Source organism: Palaemon carinicauda, chromosome 41 (assembly GCF_036898095.1).
Source record: "Palaemon carinicauda isolate YSFRI2023 chromosome 41, ASM3689809v2, whole genome shotgun sequence".
In the NCBI taxonomy this organism is placed as follows: Eukaryota; Metazoa; Arthropoda; class Malacostraca; order Decapoda; family Palaemonidae; genus Palaemon; species Palaemon carinicauda.
Window position 1 is genome coordinate 20559998 of NC_090765.1, and position 22512 is coordinate 20582509.

At 47.1% G+C, this 22512-nt stretch overlaps 1 protein-coding gene across 5 annotated transcripts in view; it reads left to right on the forward strand.

The window, feature by feature from the left end:
* Positions 1–22512, forward strand: part of LOC137632285 (serine/threonine-protein kinase PAK 2-like) — a 210359-nt gene that overhangs the window by 119020 nt on the left and 68827 nt on the right. For all 5 annotated transcript variants that reach the window (XM_068364183.1, XM_068364184.1, XM_068364182.1 and 2 more), the window contains exon 9: positions 6708–6857. In XM_068364183.1, the coding sequence (XP_068220284.1) occupies positions 6708–6857 (150 nt within the window). The remainder of the gene's footprint in view (positions 1–6707; positions 6858–22512) is intronic.

Genomic DNA, 22512 nt, shown 5'->3' on the forward strand with positions numbered 1-22512 from the left:
GAGAGATAGGTTGTGGCGTAAAGCACTACCTGTGTAAAGGCGTGCGGGCTATTTGAAATCATTGTGCAGCGTGAATTTTATCGCGATTATGAGAATTTCTATTTAATAGGTATTGCATTGTTCTTGCTCGCGTAAAACTGAAACGGTAAAGAAAGAACCAGCGATTAAGGAGGCTTGACTGTACTTCGCCACCTCCTGGTTCAGGATCTCCAAAGCCGAGAACGAAACCTAAAGACCTGAGAGTCTTTCAAGGGAGATCCCTCGAGAGGCATTGCTGGAAGGGACTCATTGAAGACCTCGTAATACTTCCTCTACTGCACGAATGGCGGAGGAAGAAGTTCAGAGAATGATCCTGCCTGGATGGAGCTGGAGGAGCCGACGATCTGAGAGAACACCTTCCGATGGGTACTCGTCAGACCCTTATTATTATTATTATTATTACAGTACTACTTGCTAAGCTACAACCCTAGTAGGAAAAGCAGGGGCCCCAACAAGGAAAATAGCTCAGTGAGGAAAGGAAAAAAGGAAAAAGGAAATATTTTAAAAATAGCAACAACATTAAAATAAATATTTCCTATATAAACTATGAAAACTTTAACAAAACAAGAGGAAGAGAAATTAGATAGAATAGCGTACCCGAGTGCAGCCTCAAGCAAGAGAACTCTAACCCAAGACAGTGGAAGACCATGGTACAGAGGCTAGGGCACTACCCATACTAGAGAACACTGGTTTGATTTTGGAGTGTCCTTCTCCTAGAAGAGATGCTTACCACAGCTAAAGTGTCTCTTCTACCCTTACCAAGAGGAAAGTAGCCACTGAACAATTACAGTGCAGTAGTTAACCCCTTGAGAGAAGAAGAATTGTTTGGTAATCTCAGTGTTGTCAGGTGTATGAGGAGAGAGGAGAATCTGTAAAGAATATGCCAGACTATTCGGTGTATGTGTAGGCAAAGGTAAAATGAACCGTAACCAGAGAAAAAGATCCAATGTAGTACTGTCTGGCCAGTCAAAGGACCCCACAACTCTCTAGTGGTAGTATCTCAACGGGTGGCTGGTGCCCTGATCAAGGCTACATTGGTGTTGGGGGGCTTCTGGGTGCCATAGACGTGGTCCAAGACCGTGTCTTTGCCCTCTTAAGGGGCCACCACTGTATCAGATAACCCTTTGATGGTCCTCATGCAGGCCAAGACCTGCCAGAAGGCATGCTCTTCCTCCAATAGCTTTGGACTAGCAGCTCTTCGAAGACAGTCATCTTCGTCATTGAAGTCATTCACCCATGAGACATCATCTCGGGGTGGGTTGAGATCATCCCTTGCATGATGGGTGTCGCTTGCTGACACCCTTGAAGGGTTCAGAGATGGTTGTTTAGGACCTTCCTGCGAAGGTCTTGATACCCTTGCCGAAGACTTGGCCAGAGTCTTGGCATCCTTCAACTCCTTCTGAGAAGGAAAGAATTCCTCCAGGAGTGAAGGTCTTGAATGATCTTCCTTTTGTGCCTCACCTGTTGAGGGAGAGATGTTCTCTCGTAAAGGTTTGGAGACTGGTCGATGTTTCGGTGGAACCACCTCAATAGGAGAGGGGCGGAAAGTACCCGCCAGAGACTCTTCCCTAGGAGGGAGAGACTCTTGGGTTTAGAGACGAGATTGAGAGTCTACTTGCGGAAGAGTGGTGACAACAATGCTGAGCCTCTGCTTAGAACATCATCCTCTTAAGGGGAGAGATGTAAAATGCCAGGGCACCTGAGGAGGAAGGACCATGGATTTACGCCTTGAGTAAACTGGGTGATAGGATGACTTTTCCAGCGGAATCCTAGGAGAATTGGTCGGTCAAGGAGGTGGAACACCCACAAAAGCCTGGTGGACTGTTCTAACCAGGGCGTTGAACCTCGGTTCTTGGCCCACTGCGGCCCTGGCCGAAAGGTCCCCTGAGAGGATCGAAGCTGAGGGTCTCTGAAGAGGTAGGACATTCCTACCTGGATCAATTGATGACTGATGGAAGAAGAAGCCAACGGTTTCGGCTTTGAACGAGACAGGGCAGCTTGCCTGTTTGGGCTCCTTGGGTTTCCTAATGGTATGTTCTTCCTAAAGGGAGATAGTTTTTTGTTGTCCTTCCGGCGAGATGTAGATACCCTGGCTGGAAAGCGGTGATCGCACGCGGATCTGTGGGAAACAGAAGGTTCATGTTTTAAGAGCGAAGGCGATTTGTATCTGACGATAGGTGCTTGCTGGCCAGAAAACGAGAGGAAAAACTCCTATAAAGCCCTGGTGAGCAGCGATGCCCCACCAAGTGGTGAGAAGCTTTAGAAGGAGTGTGTCGGGATGACTGTCTCCTATCTGAAAGAGAGATCACCTATGGTCCAGCGAATGACGGCTGGCTGGCGAACGCCTAGGAACTGGCGAGTTACGAGTCACTGGGGAGCCAAGTACAGCTGGAGAATGACGAGGTGCTGGTGATTGGCAAGCAGCTGGCGATCGCAGTGAATCTTGGGAACGGCAAGCATCTGGAGACTGATACTAAACTACCGAACACTTAGTAGATGGAGATCAGCGTGTCGTAGTTGAACGACGAGCTGCTGGAGAATAATGAGTAGCTAGCCATCGATGGGAAACTGGCGAACGGCAAATCGCTGGTGATTGGCGAGAAGCCAAGGAATGATAGGCAGCCAGCGGCTGCCAAGTCACAGGTGAGTGACAAGAAACTGGATGACTGTGAACCACAAACTGTGGAGCTCGGCAAGCAGTTGGAGAATTTGCAAATTTTATGGCAGCTGGCAAACCACGAACAGCTATCAGGACATGCGAATGCCTCAAGGCTGGCGAACGGCGAGTCCAAGAAGAGTTCGATAAGGCAGGCGAAGGTCGAAGGCCGTCAGCGAGTCTGACGAGATGACGAGTGACGATCTCTTGGAGAGGTCTGCGGCCTAGGTGACGATGTAGTGGTTTGTGGCTCTGGCCAGACATAGCACTGAGACTGCCTAGTGTCCAAACGCCGACCACACCCCAGCTTTTCACTATACAATAAAATGTGGTGAACTGGCACCACCCCTTGATTTTATACAGGGCTAGGGGACCCAGCTAGAACTGCTGAACTTTCCTTTATCTTTTCTTGCCTTGAGCTTGCTTAATAAACAGGTAGTATGACTGTTGATTTAATTCTGTCAAAAATCAGCAATCTATAATAAATAAATCTATCTTCTTTTGGGAAGATTTCTTCAATCTATCCTCTTAAGAACATTGGGAGAGAAAAGAAAATATTAACAGTACTATTATAGGCTGGAACGTAAAACACCCTTTGGGAGGAAGTGTATTGAAAAATTGACAAAAAAAAAATGTATTTTGAGAAAGGAAAAAAATAGATAAAGTGATGGGATAATAGAGGTCTTCAAATATTGAAGGAACTTAACAAGTAATAATTAGACTAAAAATGAAAAAGAAAAAAATAAGCCATTCACATGTTGGATGCTCATATGAATACAAATCACCAAAAACAGGTTACTCTGTAAGCCCACATAAAAAATGTAAAATACAAAAAATCCTTCTTCAAATTACCATCCCATCGGGTTCCAGATACAAAACCTATTCTGTAAGCCTTAACTTCATGACAGAGCCACTTCGGTAAAGGTAGACATAAGGAAGCTTCAAGCTAGAACCCCACAACATTGTAGACTGTGATCTACATACACAGACTGCAAGTTTCGACATTCACATCACTTACAGTTTGCCTCTGACTGAAACATTTGTCTACCACCATAAGGTCCCTTGTTTCTGGGGACAAATGTGTGAATCTAATGCAGGGATAATTGTGTCAATTTTTGATAAGAAGCATTTACACTCTTGACAGTAAAAGGTTGGTCAGGGATAAGACTGTGCACTCACACTAGTAGCCACACTGGAGTAGATGTGTTCAAAATAGTTCCTGTTAAAAGTATATAGCCTCTTCCAGGCAGGCTTTAATCACTCATAGTAAGGCAAACTACGATTCCTCCTTTAATTTTTTTTACGATGGACACATGAGTCATCTATTTACATCAGCAGGTTAAACCAAGTTTTTCAACAGTGGGCCCTGGAAATTGGCAGGATTCTTAGTTTTTTCAAATCTGAACTCTGATCTATAAAAACCTTACTGGGTGTAGGGATTTGTCGAAAGCCACCTACAAAGAAAACAAAGAAAGGAATTTTGAAAATTGTGGATATGTGCTCACTAAATTAGAAAAAAATACTCAATAACAAAATACGAAAAAAAAAAAAAATTGTTTGCATTTTTCCTAAACTTTTTTTTCGCAACGAGTGACAAGGAGTGGGCGAGCAGCAATGTTCTGGTTAGTGATGATCATTCGAAGGGGAACATCCATCGGGTGAAGGAGGAGAGCCAAAGAGATGTCCCTTAGCCGGTGGCGAAGGAGAACGTCTGGAGCGATGAGGAAGCCCACGCACTCTGCAAGCTCGTCGAGGACAGTGAAGATCGTCCCCTAAAGAGAGGACTGCTCCATAGGAACAGGGAGATCTGTGGAAGACCTCCGGATTGGGGTGTTAGGGGGGATCTCACTCTAAGATGAGAGAGATGCCCACCCTCAGGAGAGACCTACCTCGGATTTTGCTCCACCCCCGACGCAAGAGTCGGTTCAGCTCGAGGGGAAGCCCAGTCTTTGGCAACGGTGACAGCGCAAGAGGCAGGGCAGGAATCGTCTGCAGGCACAACAGGCGACATGCCAGAATCATATAAGCCAACACTCGGCAACGATAAGGGATTCACCTCCAAGGAAGTCAGTGTTCGCTTCATCTCTGCGCCGATTTGAAGGAGCTCTAAAAGCACCTTCTTCGAAGGAGCTTCTTCGAAGGGAGCCGGTCAAACCAAGGGACAGCCACATCTGAGAAATAACAGAAAAAGAACAGGTCTCACTTGGGGGGAGGGGCGGGGCTGCTTCGCTAGAGGAAGCAGTACCGTCCCTTGAAAACCAAGATTGACCTCGGATTAATTGGTCTACGCTTCTGTTCGATGGTTCCTTGGGGGGGCAAACTGATCGAGTAGGAGGGTTGGGGGGGTGAAAGACGAAGCCTTGGTTTTCTTCGACTTTAAGGAGGACCCCTAAGGCGAAGAATCCCTTTGGGACTTCGTTTTATGCCGGTGCCCAAACATCTCCCACTGGGAGACTACTCCCAGCATTCTGGCCAGGAGTTGTCCTAATCACAACTCTGAGCCCGGCATACAAGACACAAAAGATACAGGTTCGTATCAACGGACGACATGAAAGTCCCGTGGGAGCGGCCCTCAGGTCCTGGGCAGTTCCTTATGAAAACAGCCAAGAAGAGAGTACACACATACACAAAGAAAAGATAAATCAGCAAAGCAGTTAGTTAGTAATGGCAAGTCAATAGTTGGTGAGGGGGAAGAGCTGTAACGTCCGTTCTCCACCCGAGCCAAAGCAAACTGGGTTCTCAACCTGGGTGTGTGAGTGAGCAGTGTAGCTACTACCGCCACCCCTGCTAACTAGCGGGGGAGTAGGTTAACCCTCGCTAAAAATTTAATGGTTCATCTATCAGCTTCGCTGAAACTGATATCCCTTATAAATAGCGTTGGTTTGTATTTAGTTAGAGAACAAATAAGAAATACTATAAGTGGTTGCTTATTAGCTTTTCAACTAGTAGAGGGATATTAGAATTCAGACCACCAGGCTCAAACTTCCACCTCAGAATCCAATGGTCTATACAAGCGGGTTGGATTGCATAAATGTTAGGGATGCACAGTAGAAGATACTGAAGTACTTTCAGAGTAGGAGGCTCTAAGAGAGGATCTCAACTCTGTTATGCAGTGTGCATATCATCTGAACCCTTACAGGCTGGTGGATTAGAACCACTAGTCAAAACTTGCTGTTAGGATAAGGTTTAAAACTCTTGGCTAGGTTAGGTTACAATCTCCATTATGTGTTGAAAAATCCTTTCTACCAAAACCTGAAATCTTGTAAAAGACTGAGAGTTTCTTAACAACTACGGGCTTGTTAATGGCTGTCATGGCATTTCCAACTTCATCCACAATTTAATCAAGCCTAATCTTCTTTGGATTCTCCCATGAACTAAAGCTAGTTTTCTTTTAAGTTTGGAGCTACCAATCTGTTCAGCAACCATTTGAACATACTTTTCCATAAGGGAACAGAAAGTCTTTAAAATTCTTCACAACAATTATCCAAATCACAATATTGTACCTGGCATGAGATGCAGAGAATGAGGATCATGATTGCCCAGAAATGATTTCCTTGAACGATTTATACAGTAAGTACCAACAATTCCAGAACAAATCCTGATAACCACTAGCAAATAGGTTTTTTAATCTGGACCTGGGCAACTACAGGTGAGTGCTGTTAATGTGATGAGAACACCGAAGGCAAGGCAAGTACTGGCTAGACACACCATAGTTGTTACCATAGGTCACCGGATGTCTCTTTGCGTAGCCTCTTGAAGGGAAGAGAATTGGAAATTTTTACTTGTTTTAAGGGGATAATGATGTAAGTTAGCTTTGATGTGAACATTAGGGGGAGATTCATTGGCAATAAGAAATATTTTTTTTCAGTGCTCCTATTGAAATCTGTATACTGTACATTATAGTTTTATTTCAATTATAGATGTAAATTGTCAGTCAAGTGAAACTGTAATGAATTTCTTCAGTAGTATTCAATTCACTGTTTTTTTTTTTTTTTTTTATTTATCTATACAGGGAGTGATTCACAGAGATATCAAATCTGATAATGTTCTCCTTGGGAAAGATGGTTCAATCAAGGTAACAGACTTTGGATTTTGTGCTAATATTCAAGGTGATGAGAAGAGGCAAACAATGGTAGGAACGCCGTATTGGATGGCCCCTGAGGTAAGTCACTTTGTAACTGAACTTATGTGATGGAATATGCTAGTGATTAAAACATTTCTTTGCTAAAGTGACTGGTTTGTTTTCTAAATCTTTTAACTCAAATTGCACATTAATTCGTTTAAGTGCTCCCGTCAAGACTGAAATTTGCAAGAGATATTTCTCAGATTGAAATCAGGACAAGACTTATAAATTATGATGTCGCTTTTTGCATCAGGACTGTTAGATAAAATATATTTTAGACAAAACATAAATGTTTGGTGCAAGCATTATGCTTTTAATACTGTACAGTATACAGTACTTTAGAGTGGTCACCGTCCTTCATTATTCCTAACAAAGAAGTGAATACTTATGAAATGATACTGAATTTCACCAAAGTAGCATAAGAAGAATGAAAAATCAAATTGGTGGTGGGTGGGAGCATACACTGTTTGCACGCCCGTTATATTTTTGTTGGAACAGTGAAGTTTACTTAAGTATGTCAAGGCAAAAATTTTCTTTAATTTTCATTTTGGCTAAAGTCCTTTATTTAAAAATGAATAGGTCATAAATTTCCGGTAAGTTTTAGAAGAATTAGTTTAATTTAAGAATTACATTTTTAACAATGTCACGGTTGTGACAAAATCGCTTTCAGGCTCATGACTTACAGACTTTTGGTGAATAATGACATATGTCAACCTACTAATGTTGATGTTTTGTAGAGTAACTAACAAAAGAATGCAGATAGAAAGAAACTAAAATTTGTTTGTTCCGTAACTGGAATAAAAACCACGCTATTCATTAGGGGTACCTGTATTACTTTCGGCGTAGCTGAAATGACGAGCCATTAAAGTTGAGCGAGGGTTAACTACCCACACCGCTAGTTAGCGGGGGTAGCTTGCTACCGCTGTAGTGGTTTGCGGACTGTGGCCAGTGGTAGCACCCAAACTGCCTAGTGTCCAAATGCCGACCACAACCTGACGTTCACTACACAACAAATATACAACAGTGGAATACCCAAAAACCTAAGTAACAGGTCAAGAGAACGGAGCTCTGGGCACCACCCCTTGATTTATACTGGACAAGGGGACCCAGCTAGAATCTTGCTTTTTATCTTCCCTTTCATTTAACATGCTGAATTAACAGGTAGCTTGATCCCTGATTCATTTCTGGGAAATCAGTAGAATTTCTATTATCTATATTCTTTAGGTAAGATGTTTTAAGTTCAAGAAAAAATGTTAGAACACTAGGTGAAATGAAATATTGTTTGTACTGATAACTGGACACAGTGTGGGTAAATAAATTTTAAATAACTTGACTAAAGAAAACAGTGGTTGAGGAAAGGACATCATAGTGAGAGGTTCTGAAATGAAATGCTGTATTCATAAAACAAGCAAAAAAAATATTTATTTGTAAATGAAACAATAAAAAACTATTAGGAATAATATTATATCAATTAAAATAATCAATTAAAGGCAAAATTAGTATCCCTTTTGCATATTGTACAAGCAAGAGAAACCATTAAACAGTTACAAAACGGAACTTTAAAAAATCCTAACAAGACCATGACTGCAGAACCCTCAATGCCCGAATTCTTTACCGAAACTTCCCCAATGTTAATAATCAATGTCCTTAATATTGACCAGTCATGCTCTGCTGTCAATCTGCTTTGAAGTACGGCAGCTAAAACTGAAGAATGGCATGCCAAAATACAGCTGTGGGCCAGTGTCTTGTCTTCCCTCATTACTTACAATCACAACATCACACAATTCATTCTTACACCAAAGTTTCTGTAAGCTTTCAGACGTGTTGACAACACATTGAAGGGACAGCATGAAAAGTACTGCACTTTACTTAATACAACACCTCATTACAGTTTTTTCCTTGATTGCAGGACACTAACATACCATAAGCTAATTCTTCTCCTTCATCTCACTCATATCATGAATATGGAAAACTCAGTCACCATAAACCTTTTTTTTCAATATTAATCTTACCCGATGATCATGTAGCTGTCAACTCTGTTGCCCGACAGAAATCTACGGTCGGGATACGCCAGCGATCGCTATACAGGTGGGGGTGTACACAACAGCGCCATCTGTGAGCAGGTACTCAAGTACTTCTTGTCAACAAGAACTCAATTTTTCCTCTGTCGTGCCACCGGCTAGACCTACTTGGATACGCTGTTGATTCTGGAGTTATTGTTCACGATTTGGTGATGTATTTGCTCTAGAGTTTAGCCTTCGCTATTCAGGAAGCTTTATCATTAGCTTAGCAAGCTTTTGGAATTAATTTGATTTAATTATGGTGACGAAGAGAGTATGGACTCTCTTTCACTTTTAAATGGCCGACCCTTCCCTTAGACGGAAGTGTTGGTGTCGAAGAGAGTATAGCTCTCTTTCACTTTTTATACCCACCCTTCCCTTAGACGGAAGTGTGTTTAGGTTTTTGGTAATTTTGCTTAACAAAGTTATAGATTTATTTTATATCTCTCCGCCATTTATAGGCCTCTTCGATTAACTTCCATTTATTATAAACTTATAAAAATTAATTTTTATGTTTGTTTATATGCGACCTTTCCTAATAGTAGGCGGTCCTTACTTGGAACCGAAGTTAATTAACATTGAGCCCGTCATATCGTTTTTCCTGTTAAGAATTTATGCTATTTTAATTTTAATGTTTTTGAAAGAATTTCTTTGATAGTCTCGTACTGTTTTCAAAGTTGAACTAACGTTTTGTTTAGTCTCCGCAGTTGTTGACGTTCAGAACGTTCAACTTGCGCTCTATCGTTACGATAGAGAGAGAGTATTTCACGGTTTCACGTTGCAGTAAGAGTAAACCGATTCTAGCGTTTCGTTCATTCTTTCTTAGCTTTAATGGTTTTAATTCTAATAAAGGAACTTTTTATTTGGGAAACCTTTCAGTTTTTTTCCTTTAACAAATAATATGTTTTAACGATATATATAATTGGGCTCATCTCTCAGGTTCTAAGTCAAGAGAGAGAGAGAGAGAGATAGAGACGGAGGGAGAGAGAGGAGGATAAACGTTTCGTTCAAGCGGGTAACGTTGTTCTCGTTTTTTGCTCTTCTCCCTAGTCGCTATAGGGGAAGAAGGTAAAACGTTTCTAGGGTTTTATTCTTGTTCCCAGGCTTTATGCGGTGAGAGATTTTAAACGTAGTTTATTTGATCTAGTGTTTAGTCTCTTTTCCAGCCACTGAATTCTTTATCTTTCATTATGTTTTTCTGTTACATTGTAATACTGTTTTCGCAATTACTACCTTTTAATGAAGGATAGGATTGCGTGTTTCAGGTACAAACCACTTAAAGTTTCGAGTTCAGTGAATAAGTGCAAACAGAAAATCAAAAGTGATAAAGTGATATGTGCAAAGTGTTACAGTGTTGCGTTCGAGGGTTCGTCTGTTCGTGCCAGTTGTTCACCTAGTCCGATACCTCTTACAAGCTCCCAAGCCCAGGGGAGAAGTAATGTCGAAGGACTTATGGGTTCCACAGGCCTTGATCAACGAACAGACGTTTCCCTCCGTGGTTTCGGGTGTATCTACACACGTTGCCGACGTGATCACCCCACCCACACAAAGACGAGAGAGCCCATTTATTCCTCGTCTGCGGAAGAGGTTTCTCGCAGAAACCATGGACCAAATCTTGCAGCTTCTAAGTGCAAGTCGGTCCCTTCCGCGCAAGTCCAACGGCCTAGGTGTAGCCACTGGGTCAGTTCGGACTTGCTGCAGTACGACAACTGCACACCTCCCAAGAGAGGCAAGGTGGTACCGCAACAGGCAGTAACTCCGTCTGTTGCCGCACCAGCGGTTTTAGACCCTCAGTCACAACGGACAGTAGCTCCGTTTGTTGTTGTCTTTCATAGACCCTAGTGGTCCATGCTGCAGACTATACAGTCTCAGCTTGCTCCTTCATGCAGGAGTATCATGCTGGAAGGTTGACAATGCACCTGTTAACCTACAACCCGCCGAGGTTGTGCGCTCAGCAGATACTGCGGCTGCCTGCTCCCACCCTCCACCTGTGAGAGCTCCACCACCGATGCGCAGTCCACCCTGCCAGACGCATGTTCTTGCTGCACCATCTGCTAACATGCGTGAGCTACCGCATCAGAAGTGGGAAGGTTCTGTAGAGCTCCCGGGTTCCAGCACTATGCGGCATTCTCCGCAGCCCATGCAGCATGCTCTGCATACCTTACAGCATGCTCCGCATACCATGCAGCATGCTCTGCATACCTTACAGCATGCTCCGCATACCATGCAGCATGAGCCGCATACCTTACAGCATGCTCCGCATACCATACCGCATGCTCCTCAACCCACCGCAGCCCCTCCCACGCTCCAGCACTCTGCTTTTGTTGTTGCCAGCTCCCACACTCCGACTGCGGAGAAGGTTGACGATGCACCCGTGGGCCTACACCTCCCACGGTTGTGCGCCCGGCATGGCTTCCTGCTCTCACACTCTTGTTGTGAGAGCTCCTCCACCCATGCACAAGTCAACCCTGCCAGATGTATGATGACTCCCACACACAGAGCACTCCGTTGCCGTGCGTGAGCTACCACAAGCTGCCGTGTTTTGACACGGTGTGTCAGCCTCCGCAACACACTGTGGTTACCGCCACTCGCCAGCAGCAAACTAGTCAGTCAAGAGTTGAGGCTTCCCCACACAACTTTGGTTGTTGCCAACTCACAAACTGTCATACAGTTACATGACGTTGCCTTCTGGTCTGCTACTTATACACCAGTGCTGTATGTCCTCACGCTCCTGTTGTGGTTGACAGTTCAGTTTTTGACAGTTCACAGACTGTCAAGCAGTTTCATAACGTTGCCTTCTGGTCTGCTGCTTTTGCACCAGTGAAACCCTCACTGAGAGAACCTAGCTTTTCTCGGATATGGTTCCTGTAGATGAGAAAGTGCTGTTCTCCCTCCTTCTGATATTCCCTTGAGGACTCTGTCATTTGGAGAGGAGCCTTAAGCTGCTTAGCCTCCTATGGACTTTTATTTAAGCATAACATGCTTCCAGGGAGGGTAAATGGTTCCGCTTCAGTCGCTAACCCCGTCTGTTGCCACACCTGCTCCCATAGACCTTGGGCTTTGTTGCAAGACATGCAGTCCAAGCTTAGTCCTTGATAGAGGATTTTTTACGGAGTCAGTGTGTCACTGGGAGACGTTCAACAACCAGCAGAGGTGACTTGTTGTGACGCAGTGCGGCAACCTCAGCAACCCGATAAGGAGTTGTCTGTACTACCCAGACAGTCTAGACAGTTTCGGGTTGTCGCTGTACTTCCTCGCTTCCCCATGGTTGACAGTTCACAGACTGTGCAGCAGTACCATGATCTTGTGTCCGGCTCCGTCACGCATCCACCAGTGCGACCGGATTCAGCGAGTCAGACGTTGCCCACTCCGTTGCCGTTTCCTCATCAGTTTCGGATGAGGAACCCTCTGATGAGGACATGGCTGAACGAGAAGATCAATCCCCAGCCCTGCTATCCATCCAGAAGATGCTGAAGAAGGAATACGGCCCTGTCAGGCTGTGGATGAGTCTGGTTAGGACACTGTCATCCGTGGTGCATTTGGTGTCACTTGGAAGACTACACCTCCGTCCTCTTCGGTTTCATCTAGCTCTTCACTGGAAAAGGACAAGACGCTACAAGCGGTCTCGATCCCGGTTTCCGGAAGATAAGTCTGGTCTAACCTGAGGAAAGGACTTTATCAACCTTTTATAGGGTCTTCCCCTGACTGTTCAGACTCCCAACCACGTTCTCTTCTCAGACGCATCGGACGTAGGCTGGGGTGCGACCTTAGGCGGTAGGGAATGCTCGGGATTATGGAACTCGCGTCAAAGGACAATGCATTTTAACTGCAAGAAGCTTCTGGCAGTAAGTCTGACCTGGAAAAGCTTCAGGTCTCTCCTTCAAGACAAAGTAATGGAGGTCAACACGGACAACTCCCTGCTTTGATGTTCATCGCCTAGCAAGGAGGGACCTACTCTCTGACATGGTGCGAGTTCGCTAGTGACCTCCTCTCCTGTTCAACAGGTCTTGACTTTTCACTAGTAACAAATTTCTTCCAAGGCAACTTGAATGTCTTCGCAGTTTGTCTCAGTAGGAAGGGACAATAATTCAAACATATTGGACCCTCCACAGAGATTTATGCAAGAGACTTTGGGTCACTTGGGGCCATCCAACCATGGATCTCTTCGCAACCTCGATGTCCAAGAGGCTCTCAACAGACCCAGCAGTGGTTCTTTTAGATGCCTTTCTACTAGATTAGTCTCATCTAGATCTATATGCATTCCCTCCGTTCTAGTTTGTCAACAAGGTACTGCAGAAGTTCGCCTCTCACGTTGGGACAAAGTTGACACTAGTTGCTTCCCTCTGGCCCGCGAGAGAATAACTTACCGAGGTACTTCGATGGCTAGTAGACGTTCCCAGAACTCTTCCCCTAAGGGTGGACCTGCTACGTCTGCCACGCGTAAGAAGGTACTCCAAGGCCTCCACGCTCTTCGTCTCACTGCCTTCAGAGTATCGAAAGACTCTCGAGAACTAGAGGTTTTTCGAAGGAGGCAACCAGAGCGATTGTTAGAGCAAGGAGAACATCCACCCTTAGAGTCTACCAATCGAAGTGGGGAATCTTCCTAAACTGGTGCAAGTCAGTATCCGTATCCTCGACCAGTACCTCTGTAACTCAAATAGCTGACTTCCTCTTATATCTGAGAAAAGAGCGATCTCTTTCAGCTCCCACTTTCAAGGGTTACAGAAGCTTGTTGGCATCAGTCTTCCGTCACAGAGGCTTAGATCTTTTTAACAATAAAGATCTACAGGACCTCCTCAAGTCTTTTGAGACCACGAAGGAGCGTCGTTTGGTTACACCTGGTTGGAATTTAGACGTGGTTCTAAGATTCCTTATGTTAGACAGGTTCGAACCACTTCAATCAGCCTCCCTGAAAGATCTCACCTTTAAGACTCTTTTCCTGATATGCTTTACCAGCTAAAAGAGTCAGTGAGATTCATGCCTTCAGCAAGAACATCGGATTTTCATCCGAAACAGCTACATGTTCTACATCTTGGTTTTCTAGCCAAACACGAGCTGCCTTCTCGGCCTTGACCAATATCGTTCGTTATTCCAAACTTATCGATATGGTTGGAAAGGAACTAGAAAGAGTATTATGTCCTGTATAGCTCTTAAGTTCTTTTTTAAAAACCTTTATGAGGCCCGTCTGAAGCTTTATGGTGTTCAGTTAAGAATTCATCTTTGCTTATGTCAGAGAATTCTTTATCCTATTATTTTCAGACTGTTAATACGAGAAGCTCATTCCCTTCTGAATGAGGAAGACCAAGCTTGGCTGGAGGTAAGGACACACGAAGTTAGAGCTATCACAACTTCCGTGACCTTTTAATAAAATAGATCTCTGCAAAATATTTTCGACGCAACCTTTTGGAAAAGCTAATCAGTGTTCGCGTCTTTTATCTTAAGAATGTCCAGTCTCTTTACGAGAACTGCTACACTCTGGGACCGAGAACTGCTACACTCTGGGACCATTCGTAGCAACGAGTGCAGTAGTGGTGGGGGCTCCACCACTACAATTCCCTAATTCCAGAACCTTTTTAATCTTTCTCTTGAAATATTTCTGGGTTGTCCGGAAGGCTAAGAAGCCTTCCGCATCCTGGTTGATTTGGCGGGTGGTCAAATTCTTTCTTGAGAAGCGCCTAGATTAGAGGTTGTGATGAGGTCCTTTAGTATGGGTTGCAGCCCTTAATACTTCAGCACCTAGGAGTCGCTCAGCATCCTAAGAGGATCGCTAGGCTCAGTAAGGAAGACGTACTTAAAAAGGCAGAGTAATGGTTCAAGTCGACTTCCTTACCAGGTACTTATTTATTTTATGTTTGTTATTTTGAATAACGGCTAAAATAAGATACGGGATACTTAGCTTCTTTGTTAACATGTATGCTGGTCTCCACCCACCACCCTGGGTGTGAATCAGCTACATGATCATCGGGTAAGATTAATATTGAAAAATGTTATTTTCATTAGTAAAATAAATTTTTGAATATACTTACCCGATGATCATGAATTTAAGGACCCGCCCTTCCTCCCCATAGAGAACCAGTGGACCGAGGAGAAAATTGAGTTCTTGTTGACAAGAAGTACTTGAGTACCTGCTCACAGATGGCGCTGTTGTGTACACCCCCACCTGTATAGTGATCGCTGGCGTATCCCGACCGTAGATTTCTGTCGGGCAACAGAGTTGACAGCTACATGATCATCGGGTAAGTATATTCAAAAATTTATTTTACTAATGAAAATAACATTTTTAGCAGGAGTCTCAGATCTCCAATCGGCAGGATTCCCAGTCATCCCAATCTCTTTCCAAGTTGGCCCTTATCAGTCTGACGATGAAGGCATCCATGAGTCATTGCAGACCTTCAGTTATAACACTATTTTATTCCACCGCTCCCACTCCCACTCACACCCCTCTGGTTTAGCTCACTTAACTTTTGGCTCGGATGGTGAACGGACATTGCCGCTCTTCATCCTTCGCCTTTATTGGACTGCCATTAATCTGTTTTTGCTTTTTCTTTTTTCTAGAGTGTGTTTGTGTGTTGACGTCTGCAAGCATGCGCACCTACCTTGGACTCACCGGCCGGCCCTGTGAAACTTTTATGTCGATGGTGGAGACCGATCCCCACACCCTTAGTCCCACCGGCAGAGGTCAACGGTGTGATTGTAACAAATAAGTGTAGTGAGTGTAAGGAGTGGTCTGCCTCCCAGTTGGAGAGGTTTGGGCGATGGCAGAAGAAGTCTAAGTGGGATATTTCTCCTTCGAAGGTTCCTCCGAAGGGGGAAAAACCCAAGGCCTCTTCTTCCGTCTCTCGACCCTCCTCCAAAGCTCCTACTTGTTTGGTCTCTTCCGAGAGACCGTCGAGTAGTAGCGTAGACCAATTTAATATTGGCCAACCCCGGTCCTCGAGAGATGGTGTTGCTTCCCCTAGTGAAGCAGCCCCACCTCTCCCCCTGGGTGAGGCCTTGTCAATAACTTCCTTATTACAGGTTTGGTCGTCCTTGGGGCTCTCAGGTCCACCCTCCAAGAATGCATTGCTGCAAATCATCCACCTGGGTGCTAGTGTGCAGCAGTCATCGTTGCCGTCGGAGGTAGACTCGGTGTCAACCCTCCTTCAACACAGAGACAAACTTCCGAGACTTCGCCAAGATCTGGGGATCATGGTAAATCTCGAGAAGTCATCCCTGCTTCCTACACAGAGACTGGTATACCTAGGCATGATAATAGACACCAATCTCCACAAAGCCTTCCCATCAGACGACAGAATAGCAAGGCTGAGGAGGGTCGCAAGACCCTTTCTCAGACGAGAAGAACTCCCAGCCCAGACGTGGTTACGTCTCCTCGGTCACCTTTTATCACTGGCCCATCTAGTTCCCAATGGTCACCTCTGGATGAGATCCCTCCAGTGGTGACTCAAGTCCCGGTGGAATCAGACTCTCGATTCCCCGGACATCCGGAGTCCCATGGGATCAACGGAGCTGACGGACCTTGAGTGGTGGGTGGCAGATGAGAATCTACGAAAGAGAGTGGATCTTCTCGTCATCTCCCAAATTTATTGCTGTTCTCAGATGCTTCAAAAAAAAGGGTGGTGGGCCCACGTGCTCCACCACACGACCTCAGGCCTCTGGTCAGAGTCAGAAGAGTACCTCCACATAAATCTCCTAGAGGTGAAAGCTGTCTTTCTGGTCCTTCAACAGTTCCAACAGTTCCTGGCGGGCCACTCAGTGGTGGTGATGAGCGACAACACTACAGTAGTGGCCTACATCAAGCAAGGAGGTACTTTTTCGCAGCACCTATCCCATCTAGCAGAAGAGATACTGATATGGGCCGAGATCCACTTGATACCACTATCGGCAGCTTCATTCCCGGCTAAAGTAATGTGCTCGCCGACAACATGAGCAGAGCATCTCGGGTAGTGAGTACCGAGTGGTCTTTGGATCATCTAGTAGCCAACAAAGTCCTGACTTTGTGGGGTTCTCCGACTGGACCTCTTCGCAAGGGCCCTGAACTTCAGGCTTCCACTGTACTGTTCCCCAGTCCCAGACCCCAAGGCTCTCTGGCAAGATGCATTCCAACAACGGTGGGACAACATCGATGTTTACGCCTTTCCCCCATTCTGTCTGATGAGGAGGGTGCTCAACAAGGCCAGAACATCGGTCAACCTAATGACCCTCATAGCTCCGCTATGGCATCACGCAGAGTGGTTTCCGGACCTTCTGCAACTCCTAACAGAGCCCCCAAGAGAACTCCCTCCATGACACGATCTACTCAAACAACCACATGCCAACATATCTCACAAAGCCGCAGCTTCGCTACTACTTCACGCCTGGAGACTATCCAGCATCTCCTCTCTCAGAGAGGATTTTCGCAATGTCTGGACTCCTGTGAAAGTCATCAGCAGCAGACTACCAGGCAAAGTGGAAAGTCTTCTGTGGTTGGTGTCATGGAAGGGGTATCTCTCCTCTCGATGCCACTATTCCAGCAATAGCGGAGTTCCTCGTATATTTGCGTGAAGAAATGCGCCTGTCAGTCTCGGCGGTAAAAGGCTATTGCTCAGCCTTAAGCCTCGCCTTTAGACTGAAAAGAATGGATATTTCTTCATCGCTAGAACTTTCCTTACTCATACAGAGTTATGAACTTATCTGTCCTCAGTCTGAAGTGAGACCTCCTCCATGGAACGTGGTTCGAGTTCTCAGGTCTCTTAAGAGACCTCCCTATGAACCATTACACCAGGTAACAGATCGCCACCTAACTTTGAAGACGGTGTTCCTGCTAGCTTTGGCTTCAGCCAAACGAGTCAGTGAACTTCATGGTCTCATACGACATCGCCCATTCAAGGGGATGGGGAGAGGTAACGTTCAGCTTCGTCCCTGAGTTTATTGCTAAGACTCAGAACCCGGGAGTAGCGGATCCACGATTCGACTCCTTCCAGATTTCGAGTCTTCGTTCTGTGACAGATGACCCTGATCATCTCTTACTCTGCCCAGTGAGGAGTTTGAGGCTGTACTTTAAGAGAACAGTCGCAGCCCGTGCTCGTGTGCCTGCACTCTTCGTCAGCACAGGAAGGACCAAGAGGAGGGTCACCAAGAACACAATATCAGCATGTATTCGCAAGGTCATAGACCATGCACTGAATCCAGACCCTCCTTCATGTCACCCCAGAGCTCATGATGTCAGAGGCATAGCTACATCCCTGGCCTTCAAAAGAAATTATTCAGTGACGCATTTTCTTCAAGCTGCGGTGTGGAAACGTCATACTACGTTCACATCCCACTACCTGCAAGACGTGACCCACAGGAGACTATACGTTTTCTATCGGTCCTGTGGTGGCTGCACAACAGCTGGTTTAAAACCTCAAGCTCCTTATTGGACAAGTAGCAGAAGGTTGAGGGCATTGTTACCCGGTTATAGTCTGCATGAATGAAAAAGTTTGACTGGTTCTTATTCTCTTCTTCATCTTCCCCTTTCTCTGGGAAAGCAGCATCCTGGGTTCTCTGCACAAGCTGACCTCAAACCAATGCAGGTAAACCATGCTCCCTTGTGTACCTAGTATTAAAAGTAATACTGTTGCGTCCCAATACTCTAGCGAGGTGGTATTGGGAAAGTCTTGTTTACAACAGTTTTTCCTTCCAAAGACTCGGAATAACTTTACCTGGACGGTCACATTTCTAAATATCCCTTTCCCCTTCCCCTACCCAGAGTAGGGGACGAGGTAAGTCCGTTGTAGGGAAACAGCCCATTGCTGTTCCCCATGAGTCTAGTATTAATGAAACTAATTGCATTGTGCCTACGCAGACGAGTGAGGAGTCTGCTATTGCTGGAGTGCTTTCGGCAGACGAGATTCTGGTGCCTGCAGGACCCGTCTCGAGTGAGGATCCGGTGTGGGGGAGATCAAGGACACCAGCCCCTTCCCCACCACCTTGGCAGTGTTTTTCAGGTACAGCGGCTTCAGGGGGCGACCAAGACAGGAAAAGATGAGCCACGTGCTCTTCTGACCCGGATTCTACTGGTTTGCCTCACGTGGGACTCTGCTCACGCCTCCGCCGCCTTCTGTTTCGCTGCCTCCTGATATTATGCAACCCATCACCCTGGTAGCATAATTGCAAGCCCCCATGTTGGTGGCAGAGGAATCAGTGACCTTGGATAGCTCCTCTTCTTCTTCGTCTTCCTCGGACGATACCTCGTCCTCCAGTTCTTCGTCGACGGAAGACTCCAGCGACCGGGAGATGAAGAAAAAGAAAAAGAGATCGAAGAGGAAGAAGTCGGGCTCGAACTCAGGCCCGTCTAGGAAGAAGGCCAGAGTTGCTAAGAAAAAGAGCAAGAAGAAGAGTTCCAAAAAGAAGAGGGCAAAATTGGGTAGGTTAGTTTTTCCCCCTTGTGGGCCAAACATGGCTCTTGCCGTTCCAGTGTCTGCTGGAGCCGCTAACGTGCCTTTGCCCAGTGTCTCTTCGGCTCCGTCCACGCTTCGGATGCAGCCGTTGGCACACACTAGCTTGTCTTTGCCCTTGCCCGGCAAGTCACCGGCTCCATCCGTTCAGCCGAGGCAGCCGCTGGCTCAGCCCAGCAACACTGTTCCCATGCCCAACGTCTCACCGGCTCCATCCAGGCATCAGATGCAGCCGCTGTCACAGCTTGGCAGTCACTCGCCACGGCTACCTCCTCCTCGAGGGCTCCATCCGTGATGGAGATAGCCACTCCGTCGAGTCGGCCGGATGCCAGGGATACAACCGCCCCCACGGATCCAGCCGCGATCGAAGAATCAGCCGACACGGCGGATCAAGTGGTAATGGGCTTAGTGGATGCTGGAGATTGTTCGCCTGATGAAGCATCCTCATACAGGAAAGTTTTAGCCCTTATACGGCATCACCACAGGGTGGATGAGTTCAAACCATTCTCAGAGCAGGCCTGGCTTTCGGGTTTGGGTAGGATGGTGGACAACCCTATTCAGCCGAAACCATCCTTGACCCTACCAGTGGCTCCAGGCGTGTCCCTGGGCATGGACCACGTCAACTGTTTTGTCTCGGGACACAAGAACTCCCTCAGGGCCCAAGGGTCCTTCAAGCTCCTGCCCGGGCTGAGGACCCAGAAGAAATTCTATGTGCCAGATGGGCTGCCTGCAGGGCCTCGAACAATGGAAGAAGCCGTTGTGGCTCTGAGCCAGGGCAGCATGGATGACAGGGTCTTTTCTTCCCCCGTGGTCTTCTCACTGGCGGAGGCCACTATGATGGAAGACACGTCTCAGGACATCATCAATGTGGCCTCCTGGTTGGACCTGTGGGCATGCACTTTAGCAGGCTTTCACCTCTCCCATGATCTCTCTGTGCCTGAGAATCAAGCCCTATTGCATGAGCTCATACGCTCTGGGGGGCAAAGCGATGAAATTCTTAACATTCCAGTCCTTCACTTAAACAGCAAACTGGATCTTGAGGAGAGACACAGTGCTAAACAGGCTCCCTCGTAGACTCCCCGAATGAGAGGCCAAGGTCCTTCGGAATGCTCCGGTGTGGGGTGAGACCCTGTTCCCCCTACAGACGGTAGCAGAGACCATGGAGAGAGTGGGGAAACTGAAGGATTCGGCTAAACCTAAGCAGCCAGCAACGAGACGCCCTCCACATAGGAGACAGTCTGTGGATGGGGCCTACCCGTCTAAGCCACCAGCTAGACAGGAGGCCTCCTCCCCTTCTTGGCATCAGTCCTTGCGGCCCTCCCACAGAGGTGGTGCCCCAGCCCAAGCCTCCTTTAGGCAAAAATACTCAGGCTCGAGACGAGGCCGCTCAAACTGTCTCCCCAGAAAGAGATAGGAAGCGAGGCCCCCTACACCTTCCCATGCCACAGGTGGGGGGATGCCTCAAATACCATTGGCAAGCATGGCGGGATAACGGTGCGGACCTATGGTCTGTGTCAGTCCTCAGGGAGGGATACAGGAACCACCTCCTCTGATTCCCGAGTATCGGGCGGAGTGGCTGGCCCCCAAGGATCGCATGAAGAAAGCAGCCTCGCAGGAGGAGGTGTCGGTCATGTTGAACAAAGGAGCACTGCAACCCGTCCGGGAATCGTCCCCGGGGTTTTACAGTAGGCTCTTCCTGGTGGAGAAAGCTACGGGGGGTTGTAGACCAGACATCGACCTCTCGGCCCTGAACAAGTTCATCAGAAAGATGTCCTTCAAGATGGACACGCTGAAGGCGGTACTGGCAGCCTTGAGGGAAGGGAACTTCATGATGTCCCTGGACCTCAAGGACGCCTACTTTCAGATCCCCTTGCACCCCTCCAGCAGGAGGTTCCTCAGGGTGAAGTGGGGAGCCCAGTCTCTGCAGTTCAGGACCCTCTGCTTCGGCCTGTCGACGGCACCTCAGGTCTTTACGAGGGTTTTCACCGTAGTATCAGCCTGGGCACACAAGCAGGGCATCAGTCTGATCAGGCACCTCGACGACTGGTTGCTTCTTTCAGCCCCAGAGGCAGCCTCAAAGGAGCAGGGGGCAAAGCTGTTACAGTTCTGCAGGGAACTGGGGGTTACCATCAATCGGGACAAGTCCCAGTTGATCCCCACTACCACGATGACGTACCTGGGGATGATCCTGGACGCCCAGGTACCAATTGGCATTCCCCTCTCCAGAGAGACTGGACAATCTAGACCACCTAATTCGACCATTTCTAGCAAATGCGCCAGTGAGGGCCAAGGATTGGCAGCGACTCGTGGGCCACCTAGTCTCGTTGGAGAAGCTATTTCCTCAGGGGAGGCTCAAGCTGAGGCCGGTCCAGTGGAATCTGAAGGACCTCTGGCCACTGGGAGACCCGCCTCAGTGCTTAGTCATGATGACCCCAGCCACCAGAAACATGCTCCTCTGGTGGTCCGACAGGGCAAATACCCTACAGGGTGTGCCATTTGCGTCCACTCCTCCGGAGATGTCGCTCTTCACGGACTCGTCAAAGGAGGGGTGGGGAGCCCATCGGCTCGAAGAGACAGCACAGGGAAAGTGGTCCTCGGAGAAGAAGCTTCTCCACATAAACCTGCTCGAGCTGCTGGCGGTTCAAAAGGCCCTCGCAATATTTTCCCATCGGCTGCGGGGAAACTCAATAGCCCTCGTGCGACAATACCACCGTGGTGGCTTACATAAAGAAGCAAGGAGGATTGAGATCAAGGGAGCTGTGCGATCTCACGGCTCGAGTCCTGGAATGGGCCGAGAGGAATCACATTATTCTCACAGCCAGGTTCATTCCAGGGAAGAGAAACGTTCTAGCCGACGGCCTGAGCAGAGCAGGGCAAGTAGTGGGGTTGGAGTGGTCCCTACACCCACAGGTGGCCCAGAAGGTCCTACAGTTGTGGGGCTCACCGGTGATAGACCTGTTCGCCACAAGGCTCAGCACGAAGCTCCCCGTGTTCTGTTCTCCTGTGCCAGACCCGGCAGCAGCGTTCGAGGACGCCATCCAGCACTCATGGGACGGACTCGACGTGTATGCCTTCCCCTCTTCAGTATTCTCAGGCAGGTGCTCAACAGGCTCAGGCAATCAAGGGCAACAGTGTTGGCTTTGGTAGCGCCCTGGTGGCCGGAGAGGGAGTGGTTTGCGGATCTACAAGACCTGGCCACCCTTCCTCCGTGGCCTCTAC